At 37.0% G+C, this 19577-nt stretch overlaps 1 protein-coding gene across 1 annotated transcript; it reads right to left on the bottom strand.

Annotated features, from left to right (window-relative positions):
- Nucleotides 1-1364: 1364 nt before the first annotated feature.
- LOC133456261 (uncharacterized) lies at nt 1365-19553 on the bottom strand. The gene is made up of 6 exons (XM_061734716.1): nt 19503-19553; nt 9765-9845; nt 9493-9639; nt 9196-9406; nt 7552-7700; nt 1365-3924 (listed from the first exon to the last, which is right to left on the bottom strand). Exons 2-6 carry the CDS (start codon nt 9789-9791, stop codon nt 3898-3900), a joined length of 561 nt encoding a protein of 186 aa, XP_061590700.1. The 5' UTR covers nt 9792-9845; nt 19503-19553; the 3' UTR covers nt 1365-3897.
- Nucleotides 19554-19577: the final 24 nt, after the last annotated feature.

The raw sequence follows: 19577 nt of genomic DNA, 5'->3' as shown, positions 1-19577 counted from the left end.
ACCTAAATTTGGAAAAACACATCAAGGCAGTAACAAAGTCAGCCTACTATTGCCTTAAAAATCTTTAAAGGTTAAAATATCTGATGTTTCAGCAGGACCTGTAAAAACTAGTCTATCCATCTTTAATAGCTTTAGCTTAGTCAGACAACTGCAGCTCATCCAGAACTCTGCTGCTCCAGTCCTAAGTAAAACCAACAAAGTGGACCACATCAGTCCAGCTCTGAGCTCTTTACACCGGCTCCCTGTCCTTCACAGGACAGACTTTAAAGTTCTGATGCTGGTCTATAAAGATCTGAATGGTCCAGGACCAGAACTCATCCGGTACATCCTGACCCAGTATGAACCTCCCAGACCCCTCAGGTTATCTGGATCTGGTTTTCTATCAGTTCCCAAAGTTAGAACCAGACATGGAGAAGCTGCGTTCAGCTTCTATGCTCCACATCTCTGGAACAAACTCCCAGAAAACCTCAGATCAGCTGAAACGTTCAGTGTATTTAAGTCCAGGTTGAAGACTCACCTGTTCTTATTTGCATTTGAATAAAGCTCCAAATCTGCACTGGTACTTTTCAAAACTTAAATCATGCTTTTTATTTCTACTACGTGATTTTTTAATGTCAGTAAAAAAACAAAGAGAAAAGTACAGTATGTAAAATATAGAAGTACAGGTAATTTCTTTTCTGTTAAAACATCTGCCAAGGCCCCTTCAAGGGGACATACAATGAAAGAATATATATAGTTTCTGTCATCTGAAATGGGTACAAGCGTAAAAATTCTAGAGACTATTTGTGTTTTGTTCCCAGTAACTGCAACCAAGCTCCCTGGACATGGAAATGACTATTTCAAATCCTGTTTGAGCAAGTAGACCATTTGGATTTAGACGTGCGAATGTGGTTTGATGAGGAAAATTTGCATTTGATGTTGTTTTTGGCTGTTCAGACTGTCATAAAGTCTATCTAGATGTACTCCAGATTTTCTGAAAGCTGGATTAAGGCGGGCAGTGTGAATATATCTTCATGTACAATGTGATAAAACAAATTAGGTGGAGATTGTTGAAGTTCAGAGTATATTCAAATAAATTGTTTAGGAATTGAGTACCTTTTTTGGCACATGTAAATCAAGATAGCAAGTTTTAAAGGATGAAATTCTTTGTTTTATTGTTTTGTTTTGTTAAACTTCTCATGAAGTGTTGTTTTTTTTTACATGTACAAAAATAAAATAAATAAAATAAAATAAAAAATAAATTGTTTATGATAATAACACAAATATTTATATGATTTGGAGATCATTTATTTTATTTCTTTAGTGAAATAATGTTTACACAAAATATTAAAATTCCATAGTTTCTTAAACATACATATAAACATGTCAAATTTGTTTGTGCCCTTCCATAAAATAAAGAAAATACAACACAGGTCACTGACATTTTTTTAAAAACTGATCAATTTTATTTAAAAAAAGAAAAAAAAAAGTAAAAAGTAATAATAAATAATTTACCGAAAACTGACTAATGAAAATCAGCTTTTGTGGCTCAGTAGACTAATTTAAAATGAAACTAGTCTAGATAAATGAGTTGGAAACTCCACAAAAGATTGTAAATAACTTGACCACAGTAATGTGTTAAACTGCAAATTAGATTAGTGTGTGCTGTTATTAACATCACACGTGTCTTCAACCTTCAGTCAATCAGTTTGACTTTTTAAAGGGTGAAAAGTCATCACTCTGCTCGTTGGTATCATGTGCTGACACACTGAACGTTCCCCAGAGAAAGCAAAGGAGAGCGGCGTCTGAGGAGATCGGAGAGTTTCCCTCGATGAACACAGCTCTGAATCCTGGTGAACAACTGTGGAAAGAACTGAAACATGCTGGCGAAGAAATCCTTCAAACCTGAGACAGCTGGGGCAGTGAAGGGACTCATGAAGGGACCAAAATAAACGCATATAGGTGCAAAAGAAAGCTTTCAGAAATTGCTTGTCTCAAAACGTTGTGCAACAAAATATTAACTTGAGGATCTCGCCATTTTGTCCAGATCAGTTTCATTACTTTATTGCATGAAGCAACATCTGATTTTCATTTGTCAATATTAACCAAAAATTATTGTTACTTTTGACAGTTATATCCCACAATGTTATCAGACAATATGTTACATTTCATATAGAAAGTTCTCATTTTTGAATTAATGTCTTTAAACATTTGTAAAACATGTAGTCTCAAGATGAAATCATACTGATTCAGCAGATGTGTAATCTTTTGCCCGTGTGGTGGTGTTTTCTGAGGATCATCCAGTAGATGGGGTTCTGCTCATATTTTCCACTCAGCTCCTAGTGTGGCCGATCGCTGATCCACATTTACAGACTTGGTAAATATCATTATAAAGTATGTTAAATAAAGAATTCCAGAGGTGTCAAGTAATGAAGTACAAATACTTCGTTACCTTACTTAAGTAGAAATTTTGGTTATCTATACTTCACTGGAGTAATTATTTTTCAGACGACTTTTTACTTTTACTCCTTACGTTTTCACGCAATTATCTGTACTTTTTACTCCTTACATTTTAAAAACAGCCTTGTTACTCTATTTCATTTCGGCCTTTAAAAAAAAACTATCCAGTTAAATTGCTCCATCCGGATAGAGTGCATTTGGTTGTGGTTGTTTCAGATGTTCTTGTCCAGTTTTGTTCTTACATCCGTTCCCTCAGATTCCTGCAACTAAACTTGGATGTACATTCCAATAAAGGTTAGGATAAATGATAACATGCCTCTGAAGTTTGACTTTTTGCACCATTACAATACTTATAGGCAACTAGTCATCATATCTGCTGCTCTCTGAAACACATGTTAATGCTCAATAGTACACATATATGCTTCTTTAATATATTTGCATTATACTAAGATGCATTCATTTTCAATGGCTTTTGTCCTTAATGGCTTTTTTCCCCCTTACATTACTTTTACTTTTATACTTTAAGTAGTTTTGAAACCAGTACTTTTATACTTTTACTTGAGTAAAAAACTTGAGTTGATACTTCAACTTCTGCAGGAGTATTTTTAAACTCTAGTATCTATACTTCTACCTGAGTAATGAATGTGAATACTGAAGACACCTCTGAAGAATTCAAGGGCACATATCCTTATTGGTGATTTGTCTTTCTTGACTCTGGCAGCAAAAAAAACAGCACTTTCTCCTCTTAATTATGAACTAAACAGTTCAAGTTGGCTTCATGAAATGAAACTTAAGCTCAGACGGAGCCACATAATGTCTATATTAGATATGTGGTCAAGCCTGTGTGAAAAGTGTCACACCTTCCAGTCTATGAATAAGCTAATTTAAAAACTGTGATGGAGGAAGACCTCCAGCTGAGTGATGAAAAAAAAAAAAAAATGTAGGTTTATAAACACACACTTTTCAATGTGGCTGGTAAATGCTTAAAATTTTAAGTCACTGTGTTGCAGGTTTTCCTCTCACCTACATACAAACAACATCCTGTTGGGTTTGTTCCAGTGACCTCTTTCATGAAAAGGTGGTCTGATTTACAAACATTTAACCCTACAATGCTGGATGTATCATATTTGAGATATGGATTTCTGAGACCTTTGCAACCTCCCATAATAAAAACAAGTTTCACACAATCAAAAGAAAAAAAAAACGGTTATTTAAAAATTATTTTAAAACTTTTAAAAGCAAAATTGGAAGTGTTATTCTAATCAAACATTTTTTTTGTGTGTGTGTATTATTTCATGTCAGGCAATAAAGGGTTAAAAAAAAAAACAATTTGCACAGTTCTCTAAAACCCAGTCACAATAAACATCACAACAAACAGAAATGAAACTGACATGAATTTGGTCCATTTCTTTGGAGCTCCAGCGGGGTTCGGAAAAACCAAGTGACTCACATGTTCCGTCATCTTGCAGAAATGACACGAATTACCTGAATTATCATGAAAAGGAGACAAAATGACAGAGAAAATGAGTTGGAGGGAAGCTCTCCCATGACAAACAAACCCCCCATGTTGCAGATAAGCAGCAGTCAGAGGAAATGACAGCCCCTAGAAACAAGTGTGTCTGCAGGCTCCCACCGTGCTGGTATGCACATGTGGTTTCACACATTAGAAACTATATTCAGTACATTTAAGTCTCACATTATTGTTTGGTAGATCACTCTTTAGATGTCAAGTATGTCTTTTTCTTGTCTGTAAACACATCTGACACATCACTGAATCTGAGCCTGAAAATAATAACACATAACACATTTGCACCCTTCTTCCTCTAGAAACTCAGCCACGGTGGTTAGAGAGCTCCAGTGCAAGGACATTTACATTTTTGCAGACACCCACAAGGTTCAGTGACTTTCTGCATTTCATTCCCTGCAGTGGCAGGCTGCTCCACAGCTGCATGGTTTAGGCCAGTGGTTCCCAACCTGGGGTCCGGGTCCCCCCTGGGGGGGCGCCAGAGATATCTGGGGGGGGCGCGAAACTTTGTCTGCTTTGAAATTATGCAGTTGTAAAAATTATATTGGAGAATGATTCATTTATAAGACATTGTTAGGAATAATTTATGAATGTCTTGAATATTTTTTGTGTTTTTTATACACTGGTGACAAACACAGGAAATGATTTCATTCCGTATTATTATATCATTACTCAACATTTAATCTACTCCGACAGATTGTTAAAGGAAAAATGTTAAAAATTTTGGTCTCATATTAAAAGAGACATTTTTCAGAAATATTTTTATTTCCTTTTATGTCCTTTTGTGCGTCTTTTATACATTGGTGACATTGGAGAAAAACAAAGTCTACAGAGTAAACCAAAGAGAAATGTATAAAAAAAACATAATTAATGTTCGTTTTTTCAATTAAAGACTATTTTGGTGCTAGTACGTACAGGTCGGGGGGCCCGGCTGGTCTTAGACACAAGTAGGGGGGAAACAAGGAAAAAAGGTTGGGAACCACTGGTTTTGACAACAGGTTTGACAACAGATATGACATGGCAACAGACATGCTTTATTGATCTCTCAATATAAAACTGCATAAAAAACACAGACCCTAATAACTGGAAACTATCGGAAACATGAAAACAACAGGAGGGAGGTGAAGTTTCACCATGTGTGGAACTGAGAACTGAAGACAGGGATGTGCTCATTTTGGTTTACTCATTCCCGGAGTCATGTGGGAACAGCTCCATGAAAACAGAACAAAAAACGCCTTTTTAAAGTACCGGTATATGAATCTATAAAGTCTGGACATTCAAAGGGTGGTGGTGTTAATTAAAAAAGCAAGATATGCTGGACAAGCAAGATCATCCTGACAGATTTCTCCCAACTAAAGCGATATCTAACGCCACAATTTACAAAATAAATAAAGGACTTTAGGGTCTGCGTGACTTTCTAAGTCAATTTTTTTCTTTTTTGCCGTTTGATAAGATGGTAGATTGCTTATTTATTTACATATATATAGAAAAAGCATTTGATTATGAATAAATACAAGCACTTTGAAAATGGTTTTGTATTATGTTAAAGTATCTTAGTCCTGGTCCCTGAACAGCTCAGTGGGTTGAGTGGTTGCCTCTTACAGAAGCTGTCGCCCTCTTAGGCAGCGCAGATTCAAATCCCGACCTGTCGCTCTTATCTCTGTCGTCCCCCCTCTCTCTATAACCACTTCCTGTCCACCTACTCAGAATAAATGCCACTAGTGCCAAAAAGAAAGTATCTCTGCCCTTTTTATTTAGATTCATCAGAAAACGAAGAAATAACAAAAAACAAAGTATACTTAGTATGTATACTGTTAGTACCACTACTGATTCCCTTTTGGACTTTTGTAAATATTGTTTACATGTGGATTATTGCATACAGATTTTTTTTTTTTTGTAACATCAGGTCATTCACACATGTGGCTCTGGGACTTTCACTAAAGTTTCTACTTCTGCCTTCCCTTGGCAGTATTTTATTTGTTGTTATGTGGATGTGAAACCTGTGTCACTGGGGAGTGTTGTTTTTAGGCTGAATGAAGAAATACTGTATAACATGAACTGAGACTCTGATGGTACCACACATCCCTGGTACTTCCTCAAACTAACTTATTCAGGGACAACATTTTAAGACGGACAGTTTTGTCTAATTGAATAAGCTAATTTAAAAACTGTAAAAAAAGAAAAAAAGAAAAGAGAAAAGAAAAGAAAGAAAGAAAATGTGAAAAAAGATAGAAACATTAAAGCTGATCTTAGAATTGATCAAAGCAGGAGTAATTAGACAATCGAAACATTAACTTTTAAAAGAAAGTGGACTCAAACCGACGTTAGTCAAAATGCCTTGCAAATGCGGTTTACGAGGGACTTTTGGCTCCTGGAGTCGGACAGAATTTGTGGCGGCGGCTGCGAAACATTGTGTCTATATATGTACAGTATCTGTTCTTTCTGATATTTGAACAGGCATTTTATGCTGTTTTCATTCATTTAACAGGTTTTTTAACGTTGGCTTAAACTTCATGCCTTTGTAAATCACTGCTAGTGCCTTTGAGATGTGTTGTACAAATAAACTTGGATTTCCTAGCCAAGCTGACATTAATACAGCTCGTATATGTCATTTACCCACTGTTAGGAATTAAATGTTCCAGAAATGCCATGTCATAAGAGTCATGATTTTATGAATTTTGCTATTCTGTCTTTGGGGCCTCAGATCAGAAAAAAAAAGGCTCTAACTTGCTCGAGGTCCTGAAAAAAACCAACTTTTCAAATACATAATTTCTTTGCAAACCTCATGAGCATTAAAGGGAATGTTTACCGCAGTTTCTTGTGTTTCTCACACACTTGCCTTACATACAGGAGGGTCACATCAATGTCTCTCACTCACACACAAACGCACGCACGGAAACACGGAAACACATCCTCCAGATGGTTTCAGTTTTGAAAGAATCATGTTTACCATGACCCTCCTCCATTTTATTCCATTAAAGGCCTAGATCAGTGGTTCCCAAATAGGGGTACGCGTACCCCTGGGGGTACGTGAAGGCACTACAGGGGGTACGTGAGATTTTAAAATATACATATATTTAAAAAGTAGCATCCATGCAAAAATCCTTTAAAAATAAATATTTCATAAATAATTGAGGAAAATATAAGTCTAAATTCATAAAATGAATGTTATCTTCAGGAGTAGTTTATTCAACTTATTATCCTAAAACCGCAGAGTATCCCCCACACCAGGATGGTTCCACCTAACCTGTCAATCACCTGGCTTCACCTGTCAATCACTTGGACCAACGATGGAGTCGTGGTTGAAGCGTAGCAGCAATATTTTTATGTTTAATAAATCAGTTACTGATGGCACAGTGCTCTGTTTTAGGTCTTTTTTTTTACAACCAAAAGTGTTTTGCGCTGGTTAGGGGGTACTTGGCTGAAAAAATATTTCACAGGGGGTCATCACTGAAAAAAGGTTGAGGACCACTGGCCTAGATCATAAAATCAGTCAGTTATTAGATGTGTGTTTGTCTTATTGTTCACCTCAAAACTCATAACAAACCAATATACCATTATGCAGATAAATAAAAGAGCATATTTACCATGATGCAGATTAAGGACAGAAGGATTTTGAGGCCGGCGACGGCTGCGTAGCCGATCAAGCTCCACATGACCGGCAGCTCCTCGGGTTGCCAGGTACCACTCTGTGTTGAGTTCGGTAAACTTACTGTCGTCAGCTCAGCTTGACACTCTGTATTTAGACAAAGTAAACATCAGATTAAAATCATCGTGCAAATTATAGGAAAGAAACTGAGTTGTCAAGTAACGAAGTCCAAATACTTCGTTAACTTACTTAAGTAGAAATTTTGGTTATCTATACTTCACTGGAGTAATTATTTTTCAGACGACTTTTTACTTTTACTCCTTAAATTTTCAAGCAATTATCTGTACTTTTTACTCCTTACATTTTAAAAACAGCCTCGTTACTTTATTTCATTTTGGCCTTTAAAAAAAAACTATCCAGTTAAATTGCTCCATCCGGATAGAGTGAATTTGGTTGTGGTTGTTTCAGATGTTCTTGTCCAGTTTTGTTCTTACATCCGTTCCCTCAGATTCCTGCAACTAAACTTGGATGTACATTCCAATAAAGGTTAGGATAAATGATAACATGCCTCTGAAGTTTGACTTTTTGCAGCATTACAATACTTATAGGCAACTAGTCATCATATCTCCTGCTCTCTGAAACACATGTTAATGCTCAATAGTACACATATATGGTTCTTTAATATATTTGTATTATACTAAGATGCATTCATTTTCAATGGCTTTTGTCCTTAATGGCTTTTTTCCCCCTTACATTACTTTTACTTTTATACTTTAAGTAGTTTTGAAACCAGTACTTTTATACTTTTACTTGAGTAAAAAACTTGAGTTGATACTTCAACTTGTACACAATAATACAATAATGAGAGGAAGAGTAACTTGCTAACAGTTTTACCTTTTTAAATGTATTTATTTATGGATTGACTTTACAGAGCTGATCAAATTGAATATGTATCTCCCAGTGACATGTTTTCCTGAATTTAAAAGTGAATTTGTACTAGAGCTGTTTAATGTTGAAGTGCAGGGGAAAATATGGTTCATGTACAGTATAGAAATGTGCTTCTCCTGTGAGTTTCCTGCTCTTTCATGTGTCTACACTTCACGTCACGGTGTGCAGCCGTGAATTAAAGAGGAAAATGACTGTGAATAACAAACTTTGTTTTGTGAAATGAATTTAAAACAGGTGCTGCTCCGGATTTTTAAGCAGGGTGACTGTACATCTCATACTTCAGTTCACACAAACCTGGCTACTTTGTAAACAGCTGCGTGGCCATATTGTCTTATAAATATTGCTAAATTATTTAACACGATAAACGGAATCGAGCAAACTATTCATAATCTGGATTCCAGAGTATATCACACAGTTGCTGAGGAACTTCAGTCACATTTAACTGAACTACATGATACTTACAGCTTAGTGCTGCACCATATCCTGCTCATTTCAGTGTCAAACATTAAGGAAAATAATGTGACACAAGCAGCATCAAACATTTTTTTTTTTACCAAATGAGAACTTTGAACTTCAGAGAAGAGGTTTGAAAGGAAATGGTGGGTACACACATATTGCCGCTCGTTCAGTAGTTCATTTCACCCACTCAGTCAGATATTTCACCAAAGATGATGGATTTTGAATTAGGTCTCACCATGAACCGACAGCTTGACTCTGAGCTCCTTGTTCTGACCCCCTATATTTGCGTTGATGGAACACTCATATATGCCTGAATCTCGGGGTGTCACACGGGGCAGAACCAGTTTGTAGTCTGCTCCCAACTTGGCCTCCCGTTGGAAGTGGTAGGTCAGCGGTTTTTCATCACCTTTATCCTTCCTGATAATGCCTTCTTTTATCGTGCCGACCTGTTCAAGGTAAGAACCAAAAATACACATGTTTAGCTCTGCCGACAAAATTAAATCCTTTAAAGTGTAAATCTCACATTTAGTACCTGAGAACCTGAAGTGTCACCGACCTTGTACCATGCCACTGCAGTGAAATCCATGCTGGAGATACCTGGACACGGGATCAACGCATCGTCATTGCAGTTGCAATGATAATCTGATTGACTCTGGGTTGCACGATGGACCAACAGCAGCTGAGAGGATCAAATCACAGAATTGAGAATGCACAAGTATTACTGGTTTGATGAAATGATCAATAAAATCAAAAAAATGTGAATGAAATGGCTTGGATTTTTAGGAATATATGATTTCAACTCACGCTGATGAACACTGCCACCTGAGACATGTTTGTTTCTTCATCTGGGGGTAGTTTCCTGTAAAAACTCCACTTGAGTGGCTTCTGCAAGACTAAACCAAAGAGATGCATTAGAGCGCCTCGCAGGATAGTTGAGGTACTAAGACAAGTGAAGACAATGTGCCACCAGGTGGCGCTGCAGAACAGTGCTTCATCAATGCCTTTCCCTTTGAGTCACATGATCTGAGTGAACACCTCTGTGTTTATATCTCCCAGAAAACTTGTTCATTCAGTTTGGAAACCAAAAGTGGATGCAGCAGACCCCAAAGGCCAAAATGACGGGAACAACAGTTCATTCAACATTAGCTTTCACTCAAAATTCCCATCATCCTCAGTTGTGCTTTGTTGTTATTTATAATAAGCAAATAGTAGCAAAGTAACGTTGGTGTACAGGTCTGTCAGAATTCATGAGTTAGACAAAAGATTTTGTATTTTTGGGATCAAAGAAAACTTTTTCCACCTCATAAAGACCTGATACAACAAATCTGTACTTTTACCTTTCCAGCTGCAGTGAAGCACTTGTTGCATCACCATTTTTAAATTATAGTAGTATAATTTGAAAATGTATAGTCATAAACAAATGATATTGATGTATTATATATTGTTTAATGTTTCTTGTTTCTTCTGCGGATGAGAAATACAAAGTTTTTATTAAGAATGCTGATATCTTTTATTATGTATTATACAGTATAATATTATCAGAATCAGAATCAGAAAAGGGTTTATTGCCAAGTTTGTTAACACACACATGGAATTTGTTGTGGTGATTGGTGCAATACAATACAAATATAAAACAAATATATAAGAGATAAAATAAAATGTATAAACAGAAATGTACAATATGAGGTTTTAAAGTGCCGGATATGAGTCTGAACAAAAAGTGACTTAGGGTGACTTAGGACAGATAAAATGTATAAACAGAAATGTACAAATGAGAGTATATGAGTATATGATGAGAGGTGTTTCATTATGATTTCTAAAAAAATCTATTTATTTATTTATTTATTTTAACAATAATATCATTAGAGTGACTGCATCTGAATTTGATGTGGAAGATGTGTGTCTTTAATGTCCAAGCAGGGGAAAGAACGTGAAGTGTTTTTTGACATGAAAGAGACTTTAAATTAGTGAGTGAGATGTTTCTTCCGGACCTTGTCTTACAGGAGGGTGACATCAATCTCTCTCCCTCACGCACACACACACGCACGTGCACGCACACATACACACGCACGTGCACGCACACACACACATACACACACACACACACACACACAAGTCTGGCTCATCCTGTTGTTTTTATGGCAGGGAACGAACCATTGTCTCCTCTTAAGCATATTATTTTTATGTGTCGCTCTTGTTGACAAAGGAGGTCGATATAAGGTTATTAATAGCTGAGTGATTTGATGGAAAAAGGAAGAGTGAGGCCTTTGGATTCCACCATCTGCATTGAACAATACCTCATTCAGCAGCAGCTGGCACCACAAGAGCACAGCCATAGAAATGTACTGATTTTTCAGCAGAAACACAAGTGGAAATTAGGATTGATTTTTGTTTCTTTTTTCTTTCCTTGGCCACTTCCCACTGGACGGCAGTGCAGCTGTGAGCAGTTTCAGATCTGTGACCGAGAGTAATCTCAGAGTGAGACATAAATATCAAATGCAAACACATGGCTCTCCACATTCCTAAAATATCTTTCAGCTGCAGATGTTCTGATAATCCAGCGCTGAAATTTAGTAAAACACAATAATCAACCATAAGAGCATTTTTTAAATCGTGCAAACTATGTAGTATAAGGTCATAAGGAAAGAGACTGGTCATAAAGTTCGTTGAACCAAAACGGCACAGGAAGTAAAGTCTCCTCAAAGTTGTGATTCTCCAAAGGTTTAATTGCTGGTGTTAATGTGACCGAGTGGACGACTGATGCGTACATGTACGTGTTTGATTCTGCCTCTCAGTGCTGCATAGTTAAAGGTTGTTGCACGTCACAGTAAGTCCCAGAGGTTGTTAGCACGCCCAGCTGCTGCTGCAGGCCTCCATGTTTCTGTCAGTGAGGTTGTTCGCTGCGCACTATGCCGCCTCTGATTGAGGAAATCCTCTGACTGTTTGCTCTGTTTGCTGAAATGAAACATCCCAATGGTTCCGCCATCTCTCCCACAGGTCCTGTACACTGAGACTTTTCCCATGAAGACCGTGCATGTTTACAAGGGTCTGACAGATTTATGGCTTGCTGATGGACCCCGACAGTACCAGTGTTCCTGTGCTTGACAGGCGGTCAGATGACATTTAAAGATTAGACAGACTTTTTTTTCTAAATTTACTGTAGAATTTCATTGATGCAAAAATATGACTGTAAGATGTATGCTCACCATGCAAAACATAAGAGACATTAAACCTTTGAACAGAGGTGTCAAAAGTATTCACATTCATTACTCAGGTAGAAGTATAGATACTAGAGTTTAAAAATACTCCTGTAGAAGTTGAAGTATCAACTCAAGTTTTTTACTCAAGTAAAAGTATAAAAGTACTGGGTTCAAAACTACTTAAAGTATAAAAGTAAAAGTAATGTAAGGGGGAAAAAAGTCATTAAGGACAAAAACCATTGAAAATGAATGCTTAGTATAATGCAAATATATTAAAGAACCATATATGTGTACTATTGAGCATTAACATGTGTTTCAGAGAGCAGGAGATATGATGACTAGTTGCCTATAAGTATTGTAATGGTGCAAAAAGTCAAACTTCAGAGGCATGTTATCATTTATCCTAACCTTTATTGGAATGTACATCCAAGTTTAGTTGCAGGAATCTGAGGGAACGGATGTAAGAACAAAACTGGACAAGAACATCTAAAACAACCACAACCAAATTCACTCTATCCGGATGGAGCAATTTAACTGGATAGGTTTTTTTTTTAAAGGCTGAAATGAAATAGAGTAACGAGGCTGTTTTTAAAATGTAAGGAGTAAAAAGTACAGATAATTGCGTGAAAATGTAAGGAGTAAAAGTAAAAAGTCGTCTGAAAAATAATTACTCCAGTGAAGTATAGATAACCAAAATTTCTACTTAAGTAAGGTAACGAAGTATTTGTACCTCGTTACTTGACACCTCTGCCTTTGAAAAAGTGATAGCTGTTCAAAACCAACTGCTGTAGTTTTCAGAAATAAGTAAAAATACATTTGTAATTTTAAGTGTTAAAGTGGACTTCCTCTCCCACATGAAAGTATCTTTAAAGCTCTATCTAGTATCAACATTGCTGTCTTTCACCCAAGTTTTTAATTTTTTTAACACTTCTCTTCCCCCAATTTCTAAGAAGCCCTTTCACCAATGGATGCTTTTTTATTTGTTTTAAATTCATCTTTTTTTCAAATTGAAATATTAGCTTAGCTTTGTTGGCTAAAAAAGGTTCAGCCAACAATCATGCTGCAAAATAATTACTTTACTCATCATCTTGATGAGGCTGCGACACTGAATTATCTGTCACATTTCTGTGCCTGGAGTGATAAGTGATGATTCAATTATGTGATTAAAAATGATAAAGAAACAACTTTTCTTCAGCTCCTATCCCCAGAGGTGGCCCTGGCGTATACTGCATGTAGTTTATTAGTGAGCAGCTCTCCTGCTTGACAGAAACGAGAGTCATTTTTAAAGCTGTCACTTCTGGCACGAAGCAGTCTGAGCACTAACAAATAACATTTCTAGGTACAAAATAAATAAACAAATAAAAACCTCTGTACAGCCGTCTCCATTTGGTTTTTACCTTAAAGCGAATGCCTTCAACATTTTCGATGGACAGTGGATCGCAGGTTGATCTGCTATGTTTCATGGCAACTTGAAGTTTATTGTTTTGGTTTTGTGCCTCTTGGCATTATCATTTCCCCATCTCTGATCTGCAGCTCTGTTTTTGGCTACGACAAAATGATTTTGCTGAAGAAGATTTTAAAAGGCTGAGTGCCAGCAGGATCATTAGTCTTTCAGGTAGTACTTAGTTAGTGTATTTTTACTTAGTCTGAACTGCTGCCCGGATGGTTGGACAGGTTTATAGAACCCCGGCAGTGGGGGAATTATAGCGGCTCATGTCCTGCAGCATTTTAAAACCAATAACATGGCATCCAATCGGTAATTCACTTGTGACTGTTGAGCTTTTGTGTGTCTAGAACAGGGGTCGGCAACCCAAAATGTTGAAAGAGCCATATTGGATCAAAAACACAAAAAACAAATATGTCTGGAGCCAGTAAGTAAGTCTTGTATCAGCCTTAGAATGAAGGCAACACATGCTGCATCTATCTATATTAGTTATAACTGGGGGAAGTTTTTTTTTTCATTATGCACTTTGGGAAAAAAGTGGAAATGTCGAGAAAAAAGTGGAAATGTCAAAAAAAAAGGTAAATGTCGAGAAAAAAGTGGAAATTTTGAGAAAAAAGTCGAAATGTTGAGATAAAAGTCGAAATGTTGAGAAAAAAGTCGAAATGTTGAGATAAAAGTCGAAATGTTGAGAAAAAAGTCGAAATGTTGAGAAAAAAGTTGAAATTTCGAGAAAAAAGTCGAAATGTTGAGAAAAAAGTCGAAATTTCGAGAAAAAAGTTGAAATGTCGAGGAAAAAGTCAAAATTTCCAGAAAAATCTTGAAATGGCGAGATTAAAAAGGAAAGGAAAAAGGAAGAAAAAAGAGAAAAAAGAAGAAAAAAAAGAGAAAAAAGGAAAAAAAGATGAAAAAGGGAAAAAAAGAAAAAGAAGAAAAAAAGGAAAAATAAGGTCAAACATTTTTGAAAAAGCTCCAGGGAGCCACTAGGGCGGCGCTAAAGAGCCGCATGCGGCTCTAGAGCCACGGGTTGCCGACCCCTGGTCTAGAAAGTGCTGCAGCAGAACCACATAATATTACACCTTCATGCTCTTTGATTGACATTATGTGAGAGCCTCCAGGTAGGACATAAATGCTCTTTCTAAATATTAAGCAGTAAGTGTGAGAATCTAAATGGTAAAGGTGCTATTCTACGTTTTGCATGTTCAACAGCTGTAGAGTTTGTAGCTCTCCAATGTTGAGTGTTGCAAACACAAAGAAATGTGGGTAAGGCCATACAGGATACAAAATGAATTCAGAATAACCGCCATGATGTCATCTGTTATGTTGTGATCTCCTGTTCTGAAGACCTCGGTTGTCATCTCGCTCTTTTGAAATGGTAAGGTATGAGCGAGCAGGAAACCCAGAGAGCTGCAGAATGTGCACACTTTCATCTCCTTGAAATGTTTCAGATCTGTTACAGGCCCACTCATCTATTCCAACGCCAGAGACTGTTAGTATTCTGCCACACCCAATTTAAAACAAGGGGACATCATTCTGTTCAAGCAGTTGCTTGGAAACCTGGAACATGTTTAATGAGGACAATAATGGATTGAGATTCATATGCCATTTCCCATAAACGTGCATGTAAATGAACTGTTATTTGCCATCCTGAGGATTGCCTCCTCATTGCCACCGGACATAATGCAGATTTAAGGGATCTATGCACACTCTTCATTTTTCAGGGGATGAGGCAACATCCATTTAATTTTCTTCAATAGTCTATGGGTTAACATAAGGTGCAGGTTTGCATCAGTATTGCACACACTCAATTCACTCTGGGTAATTACAGCACTTACCACTGCCAAAGTCTTAGTCTGGCACGCTGGCATGATAACATTTGCATGTTCATTAGCTGTGAACAGTAAGCACAGCTGAGGATGATCGTTTCTTGTTCAGGCATTTAGCTATAAATTAACACACAGGACAGATGAATAGTTTGACCTGATTGCAGCGTCGAATGACAAGTTGGGGAGCTAAATTAATCCTGAGGAACATCCCTGCTAAATTTCAGCCAATCCTGTTGAATTACTTAGTAAATTTGGCCATGAAATTTGGTCGCAGCGATATTTCATGGTGGAACGAGAGACGGAGGATGACCTGCTTCATCCACTGAGCACCACATCAATCCTCGTAAAGAGGATAAGGAAGGTTTGTGCTGGAGGAAAAGTGTTGACTTGACAGACGCAACCATTCCCAAAGTCACTCTGAATATGCTCTTACAGAGCGATAAGTAGAGCTGGGTATTGATTCAAATGTCAAGAATCGATTCGATTCCGATTCTTAAGATTCAGAATCGATTATCACCATTTGATTCGATCCGATCCGATTCGATTCGATATTGATTTGGGTTAGTGTTTCCTGGATTATATGACTGTAAAATAACTATTGAAATAATAATTTCATAATAATTATTGTGAAATAACTAAGAAATAAATAACTCAAATAGGCATTTCAATATCCATTTAAAGTGCAAAAAAAGAAAGAAATTGCAACAGCTCAAGCAGTAAACAAATTATTTTAGCTTGTCTGATTTATTCTGTCACCAGACACACAGCTGGACATGAAGCACCCGGCATTTTTCAGGTATTTCATGACAAACCGTGTCCGATAACAGAGAAACCAAACAAGCTCTAGTAAATATAGATAATATGAACTTCATTGAACTAATAGAACATTTAGAAATTTAAGCTGAAATGTCCAGCATTTTCTCTAAAGAAAAGTTCATTTAGTTCAGGAGTTTTCAAAACTCCTGGGACTACTGGGATTAAAGTTCACCAGGCAAAAATGTAATGATGAAAAAAAAAAAAAAAAAAAGAAATTTAATTAAAAAAAAAATCGATCTTTAGACATACAAATCGATTTTTAGGAATTAATATGAGAATCGATTTAAAAACTAACGACAGCAACACAAGTCAAAACAGAACACTAGCAAGTTTATAATATGAGATTTCTGAGGTTTTAATATGCCAGCATAATGTATACAGCATGTTTCTGCTGCTTCTACATGCTTTTGTCATTTCACATCCATTTCAAGCGTCTATAACAATAAACACTTACTCATGCTGAGGGAAACGGTGCTTTATCTCCTCCTATGTGATCTGGATGACGCCTTAGAATTTGGTAATGCTGCATACAGTTGTAATTGCCTGAAAGAATTGTCATCTTTGCAGGAGAATTGGGAATTAAGGTCACGTAGCTGTGTCACACAGGCTATTGGGTGTTTGTTTAAGTTAAAACAAGCAAACAGAAAGCCTTCATAATGATGTAGTGCTGGTAGTGCTGGTTTCTCCCCTCAGCCGGAGCCTTGGCATGCTTCTGACTGCTGGGGGTTGATTGGCTGAGCCTGCAACAGAGCACAACCGTGTTAAGGGGAATCTGTATTGTTCTCTAATTTCTTCTCTGGGATTTCCTCTGACCAGCACCCCCCACCCACCCATTCTATTTGTTCTGCAGAGCTCAATCATCCTCCCTCCGTCTGAAGGCCCTGCCAAACTCTCTGGCACATGAAAACAATTGTTCTTGCACGTCTAGAGAGACACAACCAGCTCCTCGGACAGCTTTTTCTCCCCCACAGAAGCTCGGTTGATGGTCAGGCAGACAGACTTCCTCCTCCTCCTCCTTGTGGAAAAGTGACCTTGTCCAGTGAAATAGGAAGGGAGGTGTCTGAGCCTCGAGCCACGGAGTGACACACAACCATTAATATCTTTGACATGCAGGTGGAGCGAGGGGCCATCTCCCCAGCGAATGGGTGTTTCAAACATGGTTGAAATGGACTCTGTGTGAGCAGGGGCTATTAAAACATCACCATGTGCAGGTTTGTCTAACCAGAGCTCTCTGGCTGGACTGCAACATGCTGAATATAATCCCTCATTTGGGAATCAGGTCTGTACTCCCAGGTGAGGCTGAAAAAACGCTTCACATCCTTCCTGTTTCTGGTTCATCTAGTTTAATGTTCTTTTCTTCCTCTTCTGTTTGTGAGGCAAGAACAGGAACACTTTGAGCTGTCAGAGCGGTGATTTGTGTTTGATCTGTAAAGGTGTTTTCAAGAAGCCAGTTCTTGACAGGATTCATTAAATGTTGCCTCTTAAATTAAATGTGACTCCTTCCTCTTCTGTATATTTATATCATTTAACTGTCACTCAGCATAAACACATTAGTGTCAATTTTATTCTACTTGCATGCTCTCACTAAAGGTTGAGACAAAAGTGTAAAGCTGCGACCTTCGTTGTAAAATAATGATTCACATAAAATAATATAAAATTTTATTTAAATTAAATTAAATTAAATTAAATTAAATTAAATTAAATTAAATTAAATTAAATTAAATTAAATTAAATTAAATTAAATTAAATTAAATACGTAGGTCAGTTTACAAAAACAATTTATAATTAATGTTTCTTAAAATAAAATTGAAAAAAGGATTTCCTTATCTTTAGTACACGGTATCCCCAAATGAATCAGATTATTCTCTTTACACCAAGGGACAAAGTGGAAGGCTGGAATCCAACTCTGCATAAAAAAACAGAGAAAATGTTGTTGTGGAAATCACGGCACGCGTTCACAAACGATTCTGATTACACTGCCAGTGAACTCAGCTCATTACAGCAGTAAACAGACACTTGTTAAAACTCGTGCAGAGAAAACACATAAATAAACATAAAGCTGAAAAGCTGCCCTGGTGTTTGAAGGATGAAAATTAGAATTTCTGTTTGAAAACCATGGGTGCCGCATCTTCCAGTTTAATGAGACCTATACAGCTAGTTATCAGAGTTAGGAAACAAAAACGTCTGGGCCGATGTTCGGCTGCAGAAGCGTGCCTGCATGCATAAGATGTGTTGTCATCCAGAAGAAGGTCTTTTTCAGGAAAGGCCTTACCTATTCAAGGGAGACGAGGTAAACCCTGAACAAGTGATTACGAAAGCAGGATTCGATAGAAAAAGAGTTCAGGTGTTAGTGTGGGCTGCCAGAAAAAATGGAGAAAAAAAACAGTGGGAATCCCAAACTATTAGGTACAGTAGCTGGAACCTTACGACATGCAAAAACAGGAAGTATATTTTTATTTTAAAACTGCTGCAACTGGCATCCTCATTTTCCAAACACTAACAGAGTGTGTTGTGTTTCAAAAAAGTGGTGATGCAATGCAGATGTTAACATGCCCCATGGTCCACCCGCTGATTACTTGTTGTACCACTACAGTCACTCTATTGTAAATTTTTCTGACATTCTTATATTTATATATTTTTTGTACATAATGAGACATGCCCCATTTATCTTTTCATTTTATTCTATTTTATTTTTTATTCTATTTGATACTTTCAACGTCTTGCTGCTCAGTTGTCTTGCAATTGCCCCTCGGGGATAAATAAAGTTTTTCTGAATCTGAATCTGAATCTGAAAATCTAAAATTTCTCACCTTCAATATCTGATATGTTGTCTTCGTACCATTTTCAAGTGGAGTTGGCAAAAACCTGAACAAAACTGGCCAATTAATTTGATCAAAAATGGCTACATTATAGATCCCTGATTAGGAAGAGATAATTCAATACCGTTTTTTTGACTTGGCAATAATTATTCGATTTAAAGGGAGTTTTCCAGTTGTATCTTCCAAAGGAACTACATAATATTCCAGAGAGAAGTAATCACTAAGAGGTAACAGAGTTCAAGTTTCTTGTTTTGTGTTTGTCGTTGAAAAAAAAAATTCTGATCATTTTTCATCTCAGATCACAACTGGCAAGAAGAGGAAAAAAAACGGCTGTCTAGCATAATTTCATCCCTGCTGAAAGTCTTCCTGCAAAAAAAAAAACAAAAAAAAAACTCTAGAGGATTAAAAGAGATGAGCATCAGAGGAAGAGGAAAACTCACCAGAGTGAGGAGATAAATCTTTGGAGTTGTCCCCAGGTGGATCCTCTGTACCCTCTCTCCTGCCGGACATGTTAG

Source organism: Cololabis saira, chromosome 12 (assembly GCF_033807715.1).
Source record: "Cololabis saira isolate AMF1-May2022 chromosome 12, fColSai1.1, whole genome shotgun sequence".
NCBI lineage: Eukaryota > Metazoa > Chordata > Actinopteri > Beloniformes > Belonidae > Cololabis > Cololabis saira.
The sequence above is the reverse complement of the archived record's forward strand: the minus strand, read 5'-3'. Positions and strand labels throughout refer to the sequence as shown.

Bases quoted from the DNA above. Each gene is read 5' to 3' on its own strand.
- LOC133456261 (XM_061734716.1), bottom strand. From the start codon at position 9,791: ATGTCTCAGGTGGCAGTGTTCATCAGC. The intron at 9,640-9,764 runs GTGAGTTGAAAT...TGATCCTCTCAG, and splicing joins AGGTGGCAGTGTTCATCAGC to CTGCTGTTGGTCCATCGTGC. The intron at 9,407-9,492 runs GTACTAAATGTG...TACCTTGAACAG, and splicing joins GTGACACTTCAGGTTCTCAG to GTCGGCACGATAAAAGAAGG.